The sequence below is a fragment of the Paroedura picta genome, chromosome 3, assembly GCF_049243985.1.
Source record: "Paroedura picta isolate Pp20150507F chromosome 3, Ppicta_v3.0, whole genome shotgun sequence".
Lineage (NCBI taxonomy): Eukaryota > Metazoa > Chordata > Lepidosauria > Squamata > Gekkonidae > Paroedura > Paroedura picta.
Window position 1 is genome coordinate 115,264,621 of NC_135371.1, and position 16,026 is coordinate 115,280,646.

The following is a 16,026-nucleotide window of genomic DNA, read 5'->3' on the forward strand; positions in this document are numbered from 1 at the left end:
CTCCTTGTGGGGAACAACTCTCAAGCCAATTCTCTAAAGAGAGCATGCCTCTTCCTAGGCTTGCTCTGAATCTTTGTGTTTTTTCCCCTTCTAACTTTCCTGACTGTTGCCTTTCTTTCTCCATCTATTCCTTCTTCTTTCTCTTAGAGGCTAGTGGAGAGACTCAGAGAGAGAGCGAGAGAGCAGGATTTAGCAAGCTGACTGCAGTTGGTCACTGTCAGATAGCTCTGCACAGCATAACATATTTGCACAAGCTAGAACGTCAAATAGAAAAACCTCAGATCACTTATTAAAGCAATAGACAAACAAGGAAACCACAAAGGCATTCCTTCTGTTTATGCTTCCAGTGTAGTACACAAGGTGTGTGTCAGGGGAAGGGGGAGACATTTAAATTAGAATTCATGGTATACTGTCAGGGCTCATAATCCAGTGTCAATTGAAGGACGAGACTCCACTGGATTAGGCAAGGGTTTCTCAAACAGGGCTTCATAAAACCCTGGGGTTTCTTGATGGCCCCGAATGGATGGGAGTTAATTTTAATATATATGGTAAATTTGTTAAGCATTTATCAGGCGCTATGACCTTATAAGGTCATGTCAACCCACCCACCCCTGGAAGGGCATGTACACAACTATGCTTCCTAACCATGTTCTGTACCATCACACCACTTCTGGGGTTTCTCAAAGCCTGAAGAATGTTTCAGGGATTTCTCAATGGTAAAAAGGCTGAGAAAGGATGGGTTAGACCAGGGGTAGTCAAACTGCGGCCCTCCAGATGTCCATGGACTACAATTCCCAGGAGCCCCCTGCCAGCGAATGCTGGCAGGGGGCTCCTGGGAATTGTAGTCCATGGACATCTGGAGGGCCGCAGTTTGACTACCCTTGGGTTAGACTGTGCTCTCTTATTACATCTATGCCAAGACATAAGATCATACTACCTAAGAAACATATAGTGAAAATTCCAATTACAAAAGTATACATGCTGCCATACGTATAAAATGAATGGATAATTCCACAGAATATAGTGGCAATACTTTACCTAAAATATTATATAGCATTATATTAAAATATAGACGGAATTGACCATCATTCCCGGACCATGCCAGCTCATGGCAGTTTAGAAAAAGACAATAAAACGAGTCCCAGTATGAACTGCCCACCGCCTTCAGGAGGTTGCCCAAGATGGATGGGCATTTAGGGCTATAAAGCCATTAGAGGTCGCTGGAGGAGAGACCCATATCTTCCATAGGCTGGCCTCTCCCAAATACCTGATGGAAGAGCTCTGTTTTGCAGCCTTGTAGAACTGTGATAGCTCCATCAGGGCCCTCAGCTCTTCCGGTAGCTCGTTCCATCAGCCGAGGACAGCCGTGCCTTCCATGGGCCGGGCAACCAATACAGCTGCCTCAACACTGGCTGGACATGGGCCCTCCAAGATGATCTCGTGATGACCCTAGCAGCTGCATTCTGCACTAACTGTAATTTCCAGGTCAGGGACAAAGGCAGGCCTGCTTAGAGTGAGTTACAGAAGTCTAATTTGGAAGTGACCGTTGCATGAATCACTGTGGCCAGATGTTCTGGGGACAGGAGGACTATAGTAACCTAGCCTGGCATAGATAACGAAACATCAAAGATCACCCCCAAATTACTAGTGGTAGGTACAGCTGTAAGCTGCACCTCATCAAGGGAGGGGAGGTGCGCTTCCTGGTCCTGCCCCTTTTAATCCAGCCACAGGACCTCTGTTTTAGAGGGGTTGAGTTTCAGGCAACTCTGCCTAAACCATCCAGATACCACTTCCATACACTGGGCAAATGTATCCGGGGGGGAGGGGGGTCTGGCCAACGGTCCTTATCAGGAGACAGAGCTGGATGTCATCCGCATGCTAATGTGATTTCTGGGGGGCGTTTTCAAAGGAGGAAGCAGGGAGTAAGAGATGCTAAACTTTTTCCAGGTTCACTGATTCTTTCCTGGATATGTACCCTCCAGAGCCAGCTTGGTGTGGTGGTTAGGAACGCTGACTTCTAAGCTAGTGATCCGGGTTTGATTCCTTGTTCCCCACATGCAGCCAGTTGGGTGACCTTGGCGTCGCCACATCACTGATAAAGCTTTCTGATTGAGCAGTGATATCAGGGCTCTCTCAGCCTCACCCACCTCACAGGGTGTCTGTTGTGGGGAGAGGAAAGGGAAGGGGACTATAAGCTGTTTTGAGTCTCCTTTGGGTAAAGAAAAAGCAGCATATAAGAACCAGCTCTTCTTCTCCTCCTCCTCCTCCTCCTCCTCCTCCTCCTCCTCCTCCTCCTCCTTCTTCTTCGGTTTTCCTCCCAAGAATGTCAAGCCCCAAACAGGACATCACCCAAACTAGAGGGAAACTGGAGGATTTTTTGAGGAGAATCAATAGATTCACTCTTCCTAGCTGCTCAACCAGCCAATAATCTGGAAATCACTATAGTCTCCCACTTGGATGCCCATTGTTGAGTGACTTCAGTTATTCTAGACCTCTCAGCAGTTTTTATATCAGCCATGGTATTCTTCTCAACAAGCAAGCTGGCATGAGATGAAAAGCATTGCTTTGTTGGGGCTCTGGGTTTCTTGGCAAATAAGTCCCCAAAGTTAGTGCTGGAAGACTACTGCTTTGATCTTTGGTGCAGGGGGTCACAAGGTTCATTCTTGTCTCTTGTGCTATGCAATATGAAATCACTAGAAGAGATGTACAGAAATCTGGAGAGTCATGATGGATATGCTGGACTCACACAACTCCATTCTTTCTAATTTGGGGGCAGGAGAGCAGTGAAAATAAACAGTATTTAAAGGCAGTACACGGCTGGATATAGGCTAACTAAATGGAAATGCAAACAAGACAAGATGTAAGTATCTTAGTTGAAGGAAGAGCTGGCCGGTCCTTTACAAGGAGTTCTGGATATGTTTCAAGATTTACATTGTGGAACATTGTAATGCAATGTAACAAATAGTAGAATGTTATTTGGAATGGGAACATAAGTCTGGGAACATAAGTCTACAGAGCCAATCAACCCACTTCAAAGAAAAGGATGCTGTAAAGATGCCTCCATGCTTGAGAGCAGATGGATGGAGCATAACGGCAGGGTCTCGGTCAATTACTCTCAGCATTCCACAGGTAAGTATACATCTGTCCATTAATCTCCAATTTTGACATATTTCCCCCAGAATTAAGCCCAAGCAAATGATAAACTTATGACCTTAGCTGGTTATTCCTGTATGGCCCTTTAATCCGTTAAACATCTTTATTATTCGTAACTTACTGCTCACTCTCTACCTATGTGTATGGACTGATCATTCCCATTTCATTGTATCTACAGAATTGTGCATGCATTACACTCTGAATAAACTTTTGTTGGTTTTAAAGGTGCCAGTAGACTCAAATTTTGTTCTATTGATTTTTACTGTTTGCTGATTTTATTACTTTTACAGATTTATGGCATGCTTTCTGAAGTTTCATAATTGATGGATTATATACTCCTAATTTTGTTATTTTTTAAGGATTTCATTCCTTTGCATTGTGTTGTAGTCCCTTTTTAATTTTTACTTCCTAACTCACCCTGACTGCTATTTTAGTAGAAAGGCTGGAACAAATGTTCATAGTTAAATACCTCCTTGCCTCCGTGTTTGTCTCACTTGGAAAACATATTTTTGTCAAGGTAACACCTATTTACACTCTAAATTGTATATCATGCAAGTAGTTACTTTAAGAAAGATATCACTTTTGGATCAAAGTCTTCATCATAGCCTTACCGCATTCCTAAATAACAGAGACATTATGTATGAAATGGAAATCAGTGTCTAAAACATATATAAAGTACATTTGTGTATTTCATATTATTTAATCTGGTTTCTTTACTCATATTAATACGTACTCATATTGTTGAATTCTACACTTTGCAAATACAAAGGTGGTTATGGCTGCAGCTTTAAGGGAAAATTGGGGAAAACTACTTCTAATTCTCTGATCCTGAGCTGAGTTTCTGCAATGGCAGATGAGCAAGATGACAGTGACGTTGCCCAATTCCCGCTTTATATTACAGGCTCCCATGTCTGTAGAATTTTTTCCCTTGAGATTCCCCTCTGGCATCAGCTTCAGGGGAAAAGCAAGGTCAATGATCATCTTCCACTCATGGTTCATAGGATTCAATTCAAGGTCTTGAGTGTAGGTTAGATTCCCTATTAAACATAAGATGAAGCAATTATAACATTTTAGCACTTTGAGTTTGATTGTAATGAAATGTTTTTAAAATACAGTGTTATTTGTCTGTTTTATGGGATGCAGATATTACTCCAAAGTCTTTGAAATCCTTAAACATAGAAGCAGCTCATTTGTGAGCCATTTTTGGCACATTTCAGTCAATGGGACCGAAGCTGCAATCCTATCTACTTGGACCAAGAAATAATTCCAGTACGCTCACAGAACACTGCAGAGTTACTCCATTGTAATCTGATTCAGTGCGAGCATCTCAGAATAGCTCTGCACAGAATAGCACTTACAATGGGACTAACTTCTGAATTCAGGACATCAGGCTGCACATCAGTTTAAATGGAAGTTTGCTTGTTGGGAACTTTTTCATGTCACCCTTTCACATGGCAACAGTGATCCTGTTGTTGTAATATCACATGTTGTGAAGTTAGCATAGAGCAGCACTCTAGTGCTGAGCTGTGACCTCTTAAGCAAACTTGCTTTAAAAAGTGATTCAACAGTACACATTCTTGCAATCACTGTTGGTAGAGTTGAGCACATTGAATGGATTGTGTCTTCTACATGCCACAAATTTATATCTTCAAGTGATTCCCCACCCACACAAAAAAAACAACAACCCTGAAGTATTTTACAGTCACAGTGACTACAGGTTCACAATTGTCCTTTGAAATCATTTAGCCCTTCAGATTTTTCACTCCTCTGTTACATGTTAGTTTGTACTCATCAGTTGACTTGATGGTCATTGTGGAGATGCATTGCAGAAGGTTCGAAAAACTGAAAGAAAAGATTCAAAAGAAAATCCAGTCAAGTACTCTCCGCAGGGCAGTCAATCAAACAACACGGCTACTATTGATTTTCATTTGTCTCACAAGGCCTAAATCAGCAACATATTGTACGGAAGAATCATAGCTGACTTGACTCAATAAGATCCAATACTAAGTGTGCATGACAATGACTTTCTAGTGATTTCATTTATACCCGTTTTTCTCTCCAGTAACTGAAATGCAGTTGGATAAGAAGAGCTGGAGTTTTGTATCGCATTTTTTACTACCTGAAGGAGTCTCAGAGCAGCTTAATATCCTTAGGGGAATAGAAGGAAAAGTTTTTCCTCAACTCCCCTCTTTTCTTTGGACCAACATTATTTATTAATATTATTATTTAAATTTTTATCCTGTCCATCTTACCAAGGCAGGATCAGGGTGGCTTATGAAAGATTAAAAAACATATCACTACAATATAAATATTAGTACCCAATTCCTCCCCAACCTACCCAGTATGACAACCAGCTAAAAGACATGACGTGTCTGAGATGTAAGAGATCAGGGAACCAGGAGGAGATAAAGCCCTTACACAAGGTCCCACCTTAATTGAATGCCCAAAGGCAGAGGATGGTCTTGCAGGCCCTGAAAAAAAGTCAGAAGAGAACACAAGCCCCATACTTTCATCAGATGGTATTCCAGTGGACTGGGAACAGGACTGAAAATACCCTGACCCTTGTTGATAATTGGGCTTGTGTCGGCCTGGGTTGCACCAGCAGGTTGCACCCCTGGGAGTATAAATTCCTACTTCCACCAGCTATCATTTCTTCCTGTCTTTGTACTCTTTCACTACCTAAAGGGAGCAATTCAATTCCATGTTATTTATTGGAGTTTACTCTCAAGAAAGTGTCTTTAGGACTACAGTCTAAGCTAGGGGTTTCCAAAGTGGGCAGTACAGCCTCTCCCAGGGGTGGTGGAAGGATCCAGGGAGGCAGTGAAAAAAATTAGAGGCAGTATGGGGGAAGTAATGAATTTTTGGGCAGTAGTCTCATTAGTCCTGCTGCAGTTGAATTTCCCTAGCAAGGGACATCCCAAGGTGGTTTGCAATTGCTTGCCTTTGGATAATAGTGACCCTAGACTACCTTCATGGTTTCCCATTCCAGTGCTCACCAAGATCAACCCTGTTTAGCTTCCTGAAGCAAATGACATCTTCAGAGGGTGGGGTGGGCTGGATTCCTGTAGAGCTCCTTCTGCTCCTCAGACTCTATCCTTCAAAGGCTCCACTGCAGATCTCCAGGAATTTTTTAACCCAGGATTGGCAACCATTCACCAAAAGTCTATCTCTGGCTCATTATGCATGGCAGCAGCCATGCCGGGCTGCTGTCAGGCATTGCACCGGGGCAGCATGACCTGTGTACTCACGGGGGAGGGAATTCCCCAGAGTATTGGCTGCCCTGACGTAGTGCACGTGCTAAATGCCAGGGCTGGAAAACCTGACACGCTGCCTAGAGGCAGCAGCAGTGAGGAGGGGAGTGGGGAGGAGTGGGGGAAGTGGGGGGGAAATGACAGGGAGCATGCTGCTCTCCCACCAAGGTGGGGGTGGGGGGATTCCCCGGGTGGGGAGAACCCCCAATTGGCTCCGCTGCTCTGTGGAGCCAAGAGGGGCATTCAATGTCCCTCCAGGGACTCTGTAGATTGAGGGAAGGGCTAAGCCAAAAGGCCCGGCTCTTCTGCTTATGCATGGGGCTGGCACCCCGCTGGCACCCACAGTATCCCAGGGAACACGGAAGATTCTGCGTTCCCTTATTGCAGGTCTTTCAGGTCACTGTGCTGGGCCATGGCTGGGATAGCGAAAGTGGGGTGCATAATCAGGGTTGCCCTGCTGCCACCATCCTGGATTTCCGGACACATGCATAATGGGTCTCTAGGAGGCTGGAAAAGCCTTCTTCTGTTTGCTCCTGGACATTGGATTTCCCATTGATTGCTTCTCTTTCTCTTTCCTCGTCTGTCGATCCCCAGTGAGAACCCAAAGTGGCTTTTACAAATGACTTTACAAAGAACTTGTATATTTTTTCCAGACTAAAATATGTTTGCTGCACAACAACAAAAGAAGTGTAGGCAATATAGTATGTTTTGAATTTACATTAGACCTAATAGCAGGAAAGAGTGTGTGTTTGTATGTGTGTGTGAGGGGGTACTAGGGATGTGGGTTGGGAGACAAGGGGGTGGCAGCCCCCAAAATTAGGAAACCACTGGTCTAAGCTCTTTTCTCAGCCATTGCCTTTCCTTACAGTTCCCCAGATTTCATCACTGCCTCCCTACCCTCCTTTATAGATAGCCTTATGAAGCATATAGCATAGTCTTTAAGTGAGGTTTACTTCAGTAAAATCAACGTTATGCCTTTCCTCTTATCCCCCTCTTCAGCAATTATAATTATCATTCACAGCAGTTTAGCCAAAGCTAGAATTGTTGAGTTACCATGAGTTAATTTTTAAATGTTGATATACTTTTTATGGCAGCAAACCTATTTGGAGAGAATCTTTGGTGTTGCCAAAATGTTCTTTAGACTTGGGTTTGTTAATTCATTCAAAATGGCATGTCTTCATCCTCAAAAGTGGACTGTGAGTTAGACAACCTACAGGCTGGCTACTTTGTGCATAACACCACTTGAATACAAACCTGACCAGTGGTTTTGTTTATCCTGCACTGCACATTAACTATGTTGAGAGGTGCCAGATGTCATCCCCATCCCCATAAGCTACTTTGGTGGATGCTGCTCAGCACCAAAGCTCAGCATCCATCTCTTTCTTGAGTCACATCCTCCCACCACTACTCCAACAAATGATGGACTGTTTTAGAAACAGACCTTCCTCCTTAGATGTCACAGAATGTTTGGCTAAACTTGACCAGGCCTGCATGGGGAAAGTGGAAATGACATTTAAGAGCATCTCATCATGCCTCACAATTGTCTGAGCACAGCTGTAAATCCCCATGCTTTATCTGTACTAAAGGGGGCTGACATAAGGGCATCCATCAAAGCCATGGAAGGATGTGACCCTAATACTGAATTCAGAGAGCCAACCCATTTCTGTCTCTACCTAGTACATGTTTACTCTGCCCTTCTTTCAAAGAGCAAAGTATACAGACTTCTGCCTTCTCAGTGTTATCCTCACAACAATTTTATAGGGTAAATAAGACTAAAAATATGTGACAGGCCAGAGAATTCCATGGCAGAGAACCTTGAACCTGGGTCTCCTAGATCCTGGTTCAACATTCTATCTAGTATACTATGCTGGCTCTCAGGAACATAAAGGAGAAACCTTTCTCCACCAGTCTCTCTATCAAGCTTCTTGTTGCCTGAACTAATTTGCAGAGAGGTGAATTCCACTGTGATTATGAATAGAGTGTGAATGTCCTAGATAAGCTATGAAATGCAAGGCATTAGTCCAACTGCATGTCTATGTGTGCTAAAGAAGCCATTTACAAATTGCTCTTACACATAAGAGGATGTCGGATTCCTCTAGCAACAATTATTTTAATACTTTGATTTTGCAAATTATACCAGCACCATCCATATTACTACAATTAAAACATCTGCCATTATTATAAATTTACATTTATCCATGATTGAGAATATAACTATTGTAAAGGTTGTGATCTAAATGCTGCCATTTATAATTCCACCTTAGGTTTTGAACTTGTCACTTAGCCCCTGAAGAATTATACCAGCAAGAGCATTAATGACGTTCTGAAACAGCAGAAAGGAAGTTTGCTACTGCATCTAAGAACCTCACTACCAAAGCATGGAAGTATTTTCAACTGCTGGTGAGAAATACCTTATCTGGCAACAGCCACTGCTATTTGGAGGCAACCAGTTTTAGCCACAATGGGATTTCAATCATTTCATGGAAAATAAATTTTATGGCTACAATTTTTCCGCATTTCATGGAATAATATTTGATAATCAGATTCTGGACTCAATAAAAATGAGAGATATTAGGAACAGAAGATTCATTTAAAATAAGAATATCTTTGCATGTGTTAAGTATCAACAGCATATGACAGCTGATAGTGGTCATTGACAGCAAACTCTTCCATCTATCCCATTTCTTGTTCAGATGGGCTGCTGACTCTCAAAACAATCCATAGAACAATTCAACCAGGACATTTCCCCTTATCTGCTTGAAATTCTGATCTGAACATATATCTAGTAGCAAAAGTGTGGCCTCATCTATACATACCAAAATCTGTGAATTGGAGCCTCACTTACTGCAAATTATTTATTTGTAGACTGCCCCTTTCTAGTCACAGTGTTGGGGAGGTTAACAACATATAAAAACCAGTGCATATGTGGTTAAAAACATGACCAATTTAAACTAATTTCAGCTTTAAATGATTAAAATAAAAATGCTCTGACAAGATCTCTGATAGGGGCATAAATTGTTTATATTTCTAATGCATGCCCTTAGTTTTGATGGCAGGGAGGTAGAGAGGAGTGGAGGGAGGCCAGTTCTGATGTTATTATATGCTTATGTTGACCTCAACCACATGTCTAGCATGTGCCATTTTGCAGGCCCTTTGGAAATTTGATAGCTTTGATATGGCTCATATCTTTACTGGCAACTCATTCCACCTGGCTCTGGTTGACGCCAGTTGTGCCAGAGACCATCAACAAGAATAATAGAGGACATACTCAGAGAGGCAGTCTCTCAAATGTGCAAGGCCTTGAAGGTATGAACCAACATCTTTAACCTGATCCAGAACTTGACCGGCAGCTAGCGCAGCTGCTAAAGAACAGGTTGAATATGGGCTCTCACTAATGACAATCCAAAATGCTACCTTTTATACCAGCTGTAATTTCTGGTGACACCCTAGCCCATATTCCTAGAGGGCACATAAATATATTAAACATGCCCAGTGGTACTTCACACCGGTGCTGGCAGTGGCGTGAGTATTCCTCCTCAATGGTGATCTTCTGTCCTTGAACTTGAAGAAAGGTGATCAGTCACTGTAGAGCTGATCTCCATGCCCCCATGTTGATGAGGAAGTGAGCTAGCAGCTCACATTCTACTATGTTAAACACTACTGTGAGATCTAACAACACGAGCAGCGCCAACCCACCTCAGTCCAACTGCCTCCTGAGGTAATCTGTATGAGCAGCCAGAGCTATCTCTACCCCATGGCCAGATTGAAAACTGGAATGGAATGGATTTCACCCCTAGGGGTTGCAGAAAAATCTGAAACCTTAAAAAAAATTGGGAGTTCAACACCGCCCCCGCCATAAAGTCATTCTCTGTGCAAGTGCAGAGAATGCACCTATCACCTGGGTGGTCGTTGACTGATTCCAGCAGCCCAGGAGTTGTGCCAGTGGCAACTATGTCAGAGCGCAAAAAACTGTGGCAGAGCCCTGGAGATATGCAGGGCCCAGTGGAGGCTGCAGCTTAAACTGGGCCCAGCAGAAGCTGTACCGGAGCCCAGGATCTACAACAGCTGTGGCAGAGCTCTGGAGCCACAATGGGCCCAGTAGTGGCAGCAAAGTCACAGAGCCATGCCAGCAGCTGTGATGAAGCCTGGGAGCTCCAGCAACAGCAATGGAGCCTGGGAGCCATGGCAAGCCAGGCACTGGAGCCCTGCCAGCAATGGTGGGCCAAATGGCAGCTGCACCTAAGCCACTGTGGCCCCAGCAAGAAAATGGGGTGGGGTGGGAGGAGAGATGGAACTCCCCCTCCCACAAGTCTTGCGGGCCCACATTTCTGTTCTCAATGTGCACTAATGTATACACATGTAAATTTTGAAGTAGTTCCATGCATGAACCATCAAAGAAACAGCAAAATCCTATGGTTTATGTAAACTCCCTATATATACTCTCTATATAAAGATATTCCACCATCTTTGAAATAGTAATTATATTTATTTGTTAAGATAATATTTTAACTGCTATATTTAAGCTAATCTTCAGTATTGGACCATAGCAGAATCTCATTGATGATCACTACTCACTTCCATGGTGTCTTTTGAAAGGTAAACCACCCAGTATACTAGGTTGAACCCTGCAAATGCCACTGGGAAGAGAATCCTGGAGTACTGATCTATTTTACTTGTTCCTCCAATGGGTGAAAGTGGTGCTGGTAGAACTGGTGGCTGCGGCGAAGGAACAGATGATGGCTGACATTGAGATGCACTATTGGACAATATGTCTGATTCGGTAGACTGTTCTGTTTGAGAAATCATAGCGCTCATCCGCTTCTTCAGGTTGCAGTTGGTATCAGAGTGCTGGAGTGAGAAAACATGGGTTACTGCACAGCTTACAAGAAACTGAGTTTTGAGGTTTTATTCGCTGTACTTTTAGTTCTCCTTTTTGCTTTTTTCTTATTTTTTTTCTTTAGACATGTCATAAAATTAACATGAAACAAGAAAGCATAGAAACCTTCATACAGGTGTGTATGCATGCTTTTCATCCCTACATTGTTGATTAGCAAATGTATTTGGTGAAGGCTTTGACATAAAATGATATGAGAAAACACAGTCTACATGAAAATGCAGAATACTTTTTGTTTATTAAATCAAACTGGAAACAGAAAGTAAATCTTGTAGAATGAAAAACAGCAAATGATATATTTCAGCTCCCTAAATGTTCTTCATTTTCCTTTTAAAAACCTGTTAATGTCAGTGACGGATTCTCATTTTGAATAGTGCATTCATTCAACAACTGAACTTTGTTAAATTTTCTCCATATGCTTCTACTCTCCAACTAGATTCTCCTTTCTGGAATTGAAATATTCTGTTTTCTCAGTTCTGAAGTATGCATAATCTTTTATATTGTGTATTAATTTAATGTTAGTCAGGTTGACTCAGCCTTCCATCCTTCCTACATTAATAGGAATCTAAAGCAGTTGCTTTGTTTTTAAAAAACGAACCTTATAGTAAACTGCTGGACATTTAATGGTAAATAAATGCAACTAGATGCCTCATGACCTCTTGAGAGCCTCTTGTGGCGCAGGGTAGTAAGGCAGCCAACATGCTGTCTAAAGCTCTGACCATGAGGCTGGGAGTTCGATCCCAGCAGCCGGCTCTAGATTGACTCAGCCTTCCATCCTTCCAAGGTCAGTAAAATGAGTACCCAGCTTGCTGGGGGATAAAATGTTAATGACTGGGGAAGGCACTGGCAAACCACCCCATATTGAATCTGGCATGAAAACGCTAGAGGGCGTCACCCCAAGGGTCAGACATGACCCAGTGCGTGCACAGGGGATACCTTTACCTTTACCTTTACAGTACCCTTTATTTTTAAGCGCAATCCCAAAGCATTACCAATAAATGCAATAACAAATTAGAAAAACATAATACACAATATAAAATAAATATCAGATAAGCAGTAACCAAAAAAATATCAAAAGAACAGCAATAAGAACCAGTGTAAAGGAGACGACTGAAGATGGCGCCATAAGGAAGCTGGACTTCTGTTCAGCTCTTAAGCCATGCCGAGGGTCAGGAGCTTCTGCACCTGGCTGACCTGAGCAGATACGCAAATCTGCTCACCGGTCGCCCCAGGAACCGGGAACGGCATCCTGAGGGTCCTACAGATCCGTGGGGAGATACCGAACTCCCCGGATTAATAGCGGCCTGAGCTCAAGGTCACGATGGCGTCTTTGTCACAAACAACTCTACAAGCTTGAAACGACCAGCTGACCTTACATTCTTCCCAGACCATCATTTACCAGATCGACAGGAGCAGAAGCTGGAATCTGCAACAGTAAGAATTGAAAGCTTTCTGGCTTTTCTCTCTCTTCTCCCACAAGCTCTTCCCTCCCCCCCCCCTCAACCAATTCACAAGCGAATTCCTTCTTTCGCCGAGTGAGAGACTCCCAGCTAATTATACCCATTAACCAAACAAAGAGAGTGTTTTGAAGATTTATTGGTGAAAGTTCAGTGGGGGAATTTGACTTGATACGGAGATCGACAAACTGATAATTTGGGATCGCTCGTGCTCCCGCGAGACCTCACGAGACTTTCTGTTTATAGTTTGTGACTGCCTAGAACTATGGAAGAACTAACTAAGGCACAGCTTTTCCATTTGTTATGCAAAGGAAACTCAAAGATACTGAAAGCAGTCAATAAGCTGGAAAAGGAAATTCGTGGGACTAAGGGGGAGCTTTTGGATGGAGTCTATGGTCCGGAGAGACCAGCTGATGACGTAGCTCAGCTAACAACAAATCAAGTGAAACTTCAATGTCTGGAAGTTAATCAACTGGAGGGAGAGAGTGCCAGAGATGTAAAAACTCAAAGTACCTTTGAAGAACCTGGGAAAACAGATTCAAGGAAGGAAAGCACCGAAAACCTGGAAGTCTATTCAGAGCAGGAAATGATTTGGATCAGCAAAATAAAAAGAGTCTATTCAAAAGCGACAGCAACTAGGAAGCTATCAGGAGATATCCCTGTGCGACCAGAGGAAGAGATCCAGATTGACAAAGGATTCAGAGCCTCCTCAAAGGCGACTACAAGCAAGAATCAAGTAAGAGATTTCTTTGGCCCTGACAGAAGGACAATCAGAAACACTCTACTATGGAAAAAAGCACAATTTCATTTTCTGCGTCCACCCGAAAGATGAGTAGAACAATGAAGTATTTTCCTGGCTTCCTGGGAAAGACAGTAGCAGTAATCTTTAGGACAGATCCAATATATGAAGGGAACTGACTTTATATCATCTAAGACAATAATAGAATATATCCTTATAATAGATTATACCCTCCTATGTATCAACAACTATTTTGTTAAGAAAGATGGTAATAACTCCTAGATCAGGATTAATATGCGATGGGAATTGAATATGTATGTCAATATGAATGCTAAAAGAGGAGGACAAACCATATTTCATAGGTATTAACAAGACGGCAGTAGTAATTCTTGGGTCAGGGCCAATTTATGAAGGAGACTGACCTAATATCATTTAAGATAATAACAGAATGTATTCTTATAACAGATCATACTCTCATATGAATTAACAATCACTTGGCTAAGAAAAATGGTAAAAACTTCTAGATTAGGAATAATATGTGATGGGAACTGAATATCTATGTTAAAAGAGATGGCAAACCATATCAGCTGGTCGCTTTTTCTTCACAATTTTTCTGTAAATGCTTTATAATAATAAACAATAAAATTATTAAAAAAAAAAAAAAAGAACCAGTGTAAAAATAGTGGGTTGCATTCAAACATGTTTTTCACTCAGTCAAGAAAAATACCAAGGAATAACAAAAGCTTAACACAAAAACCTGGCTCTTAAGGAGCTGATCCGAATGCAATCTCTGTCGGTCTTGCGGTTTGTGAACCTTCAAAAACCACTGTTCTCTCCCTCCTTGGAACCTTGGGATCAGAGTCTGCCTCTGCCTCCATTCCTGCCTCCAGTGCTGTCATCACAAATACAAATCAATTCCATCTAATACCTGCCTCTCTTCCCACCCAATCCCCTCTCCCGTATTTTTTTAAAATGTTGAGCGTGATCAAGGTACAACATGAATTTGTAGTAATTATAGTGTCCACTTTTAAGGAACTCCATTATCCTTTGTAGTTTTCTTTTCTACCTGATCTTTTTCCGCTATTAATATGAGAAAGTTCCTTCAAGCGAGAACCTATGTCAGCAGTTGTTTGGGACTGTAAGATTGTCAAGAACTAGGACTCCACATTACCTTCCTGGTTTCCCCTCTATCATCTGAATGCACTTTCATGATTTAAGGCACAACTGGGCACGATTTTTTCATCACACTCCCTGCTACCAGAATCTCCCCCCTTTTGCGTGCGTAATTCAAGTGTCATGGGAATCTAGGAATGGGGGTGGGGTCGCAATAAGTCTTTGGATGGTCCAAGAGGACTCTTTCTTTTCTTTTTCACCAACAAGAAAAGCTGGTTGGATCCACCTAGTGTAGTTCACTCTATCAGTTGTTTTCTGAAATGTTAGATTTATGTACACTGGCACCTTAGAGACAAACAAGATTTTGAGGATATAATCTTTCAAGAGTCAAACACCCTATTTACAAAAGGGATTAAAAATGGGGAACCAAGTGTATCAAATGAAGAGTATAGCTCTCCTTTTCTGTATTAACAATGTAGATTGCATGTATCTCACTGTCTTCAACTCTGGAAAATAAAATAAAAACTTTCTATAAAAAAAAAAAAAAAGTAAAAGTAAGAGTCAAACACCCTGATAAAGGGAGTTTTGACTCTCGAAAGCTTATGTCCTGAAAATTTGTTGATGTCTAAGGAACTACTAGATGTCTAAGGAACTATTACCAGCTGTGCTTCTGCAGACCAACACTGCTACCCTCTGAAATATTCTGAATTTAATAGATCTTAAAACTTTGTCAGAAGGCCAAAAGAAAGGTGCCCAAACAATCCTCAGCTAATAAAGCATTCTGTAACTTTTGAGCTATAGGAAAGAAGTCCCTTGTTGTTACTTCAAATAACATGAGCTCATATATCTGGGCATGAGATCTCAAACCCAGGAAGGTATCTCGAGGTGGAAGTGATCACTCAGATAATTCAAGATAATTTAATGTTTTAAAGGTGCTTTGAATTGGCCTGGAAACACACTGGGAATCAGTGTAGATATAACTCTGGCCCTGTTATTATCCCTAGTTACCACCCCCACCAATGAATTATGGACAAATTGAAATTTCCAGACATTCTTTGCAGAGACAACTGCATGGAGCTTCCTCATCCAGTGAAGTAACTGGACAAGCTTGCTCACACAGATATGCCATATAGAACATTGCAGTGTTCTATTGTAGACTAAACAAAAAATGTATGACTATAATTAAATTGTCTTTCTTTGGAGATGGGTGCCATCCCCTCATCCCCAGTTTAGACTGGCAGAAAGCATCACCACCTATCACCACCACAGTCTGGTTCTCCAGCAGTTGTGATGGATCTAGGAAGTTCAATAAAGTGAAAACCTGGTCCTTCTAGGGGAATATAATATATGAATAGCAGGTTGCATATTTGGTTCTCACAACTGGCTCTACTTCTGATCCCAATATTCGTCTATCTTGAC

At 42.1% G+C, this 16,026-nt stretch overlaps 1 protein-coding gene across 6 annotated transcripts in view; it reads right to left on the reverse strand.

The window, feature by feature from the left end:
* Nucleotides 1–888: 888 nt before the first annotated feature.
* The window catches only part of GABRA6 (gamma-aminobutyric acid type A receptor subunit alpha6), a 61,163-nt gene continuing 46,025 nt past the window's right edge, over nucleotides 889–16,026 (reverse strand). For 4 of the 6 annotated variants that reach the window (XM_077327205.1, XM_077327201.1, XM_077327206.1 and 1 more), the window contains 2 exons: nucleotides 10,980–11,252; nucleotides 889–4,995 (listed from right to left, as the gene is read on the reverse strand). In XM_077327205.1, the coding sequence (XP_077183320.1) occupies nucleotides 4,945–4,995; nucleotides 10,980–11,252 (324 nt within the window). In that variant the 3' untranslated portion in view covers nucleotides 889–4,944. Of the gene's footprint in view, nucleotides 4,996–10,958; nucleotides 11,253–16,026 lie in introns of those variants that run through there. The other 2 variants (XM_077327207.1, XM_077327202.1) reach the window with 2 other exon arrangements.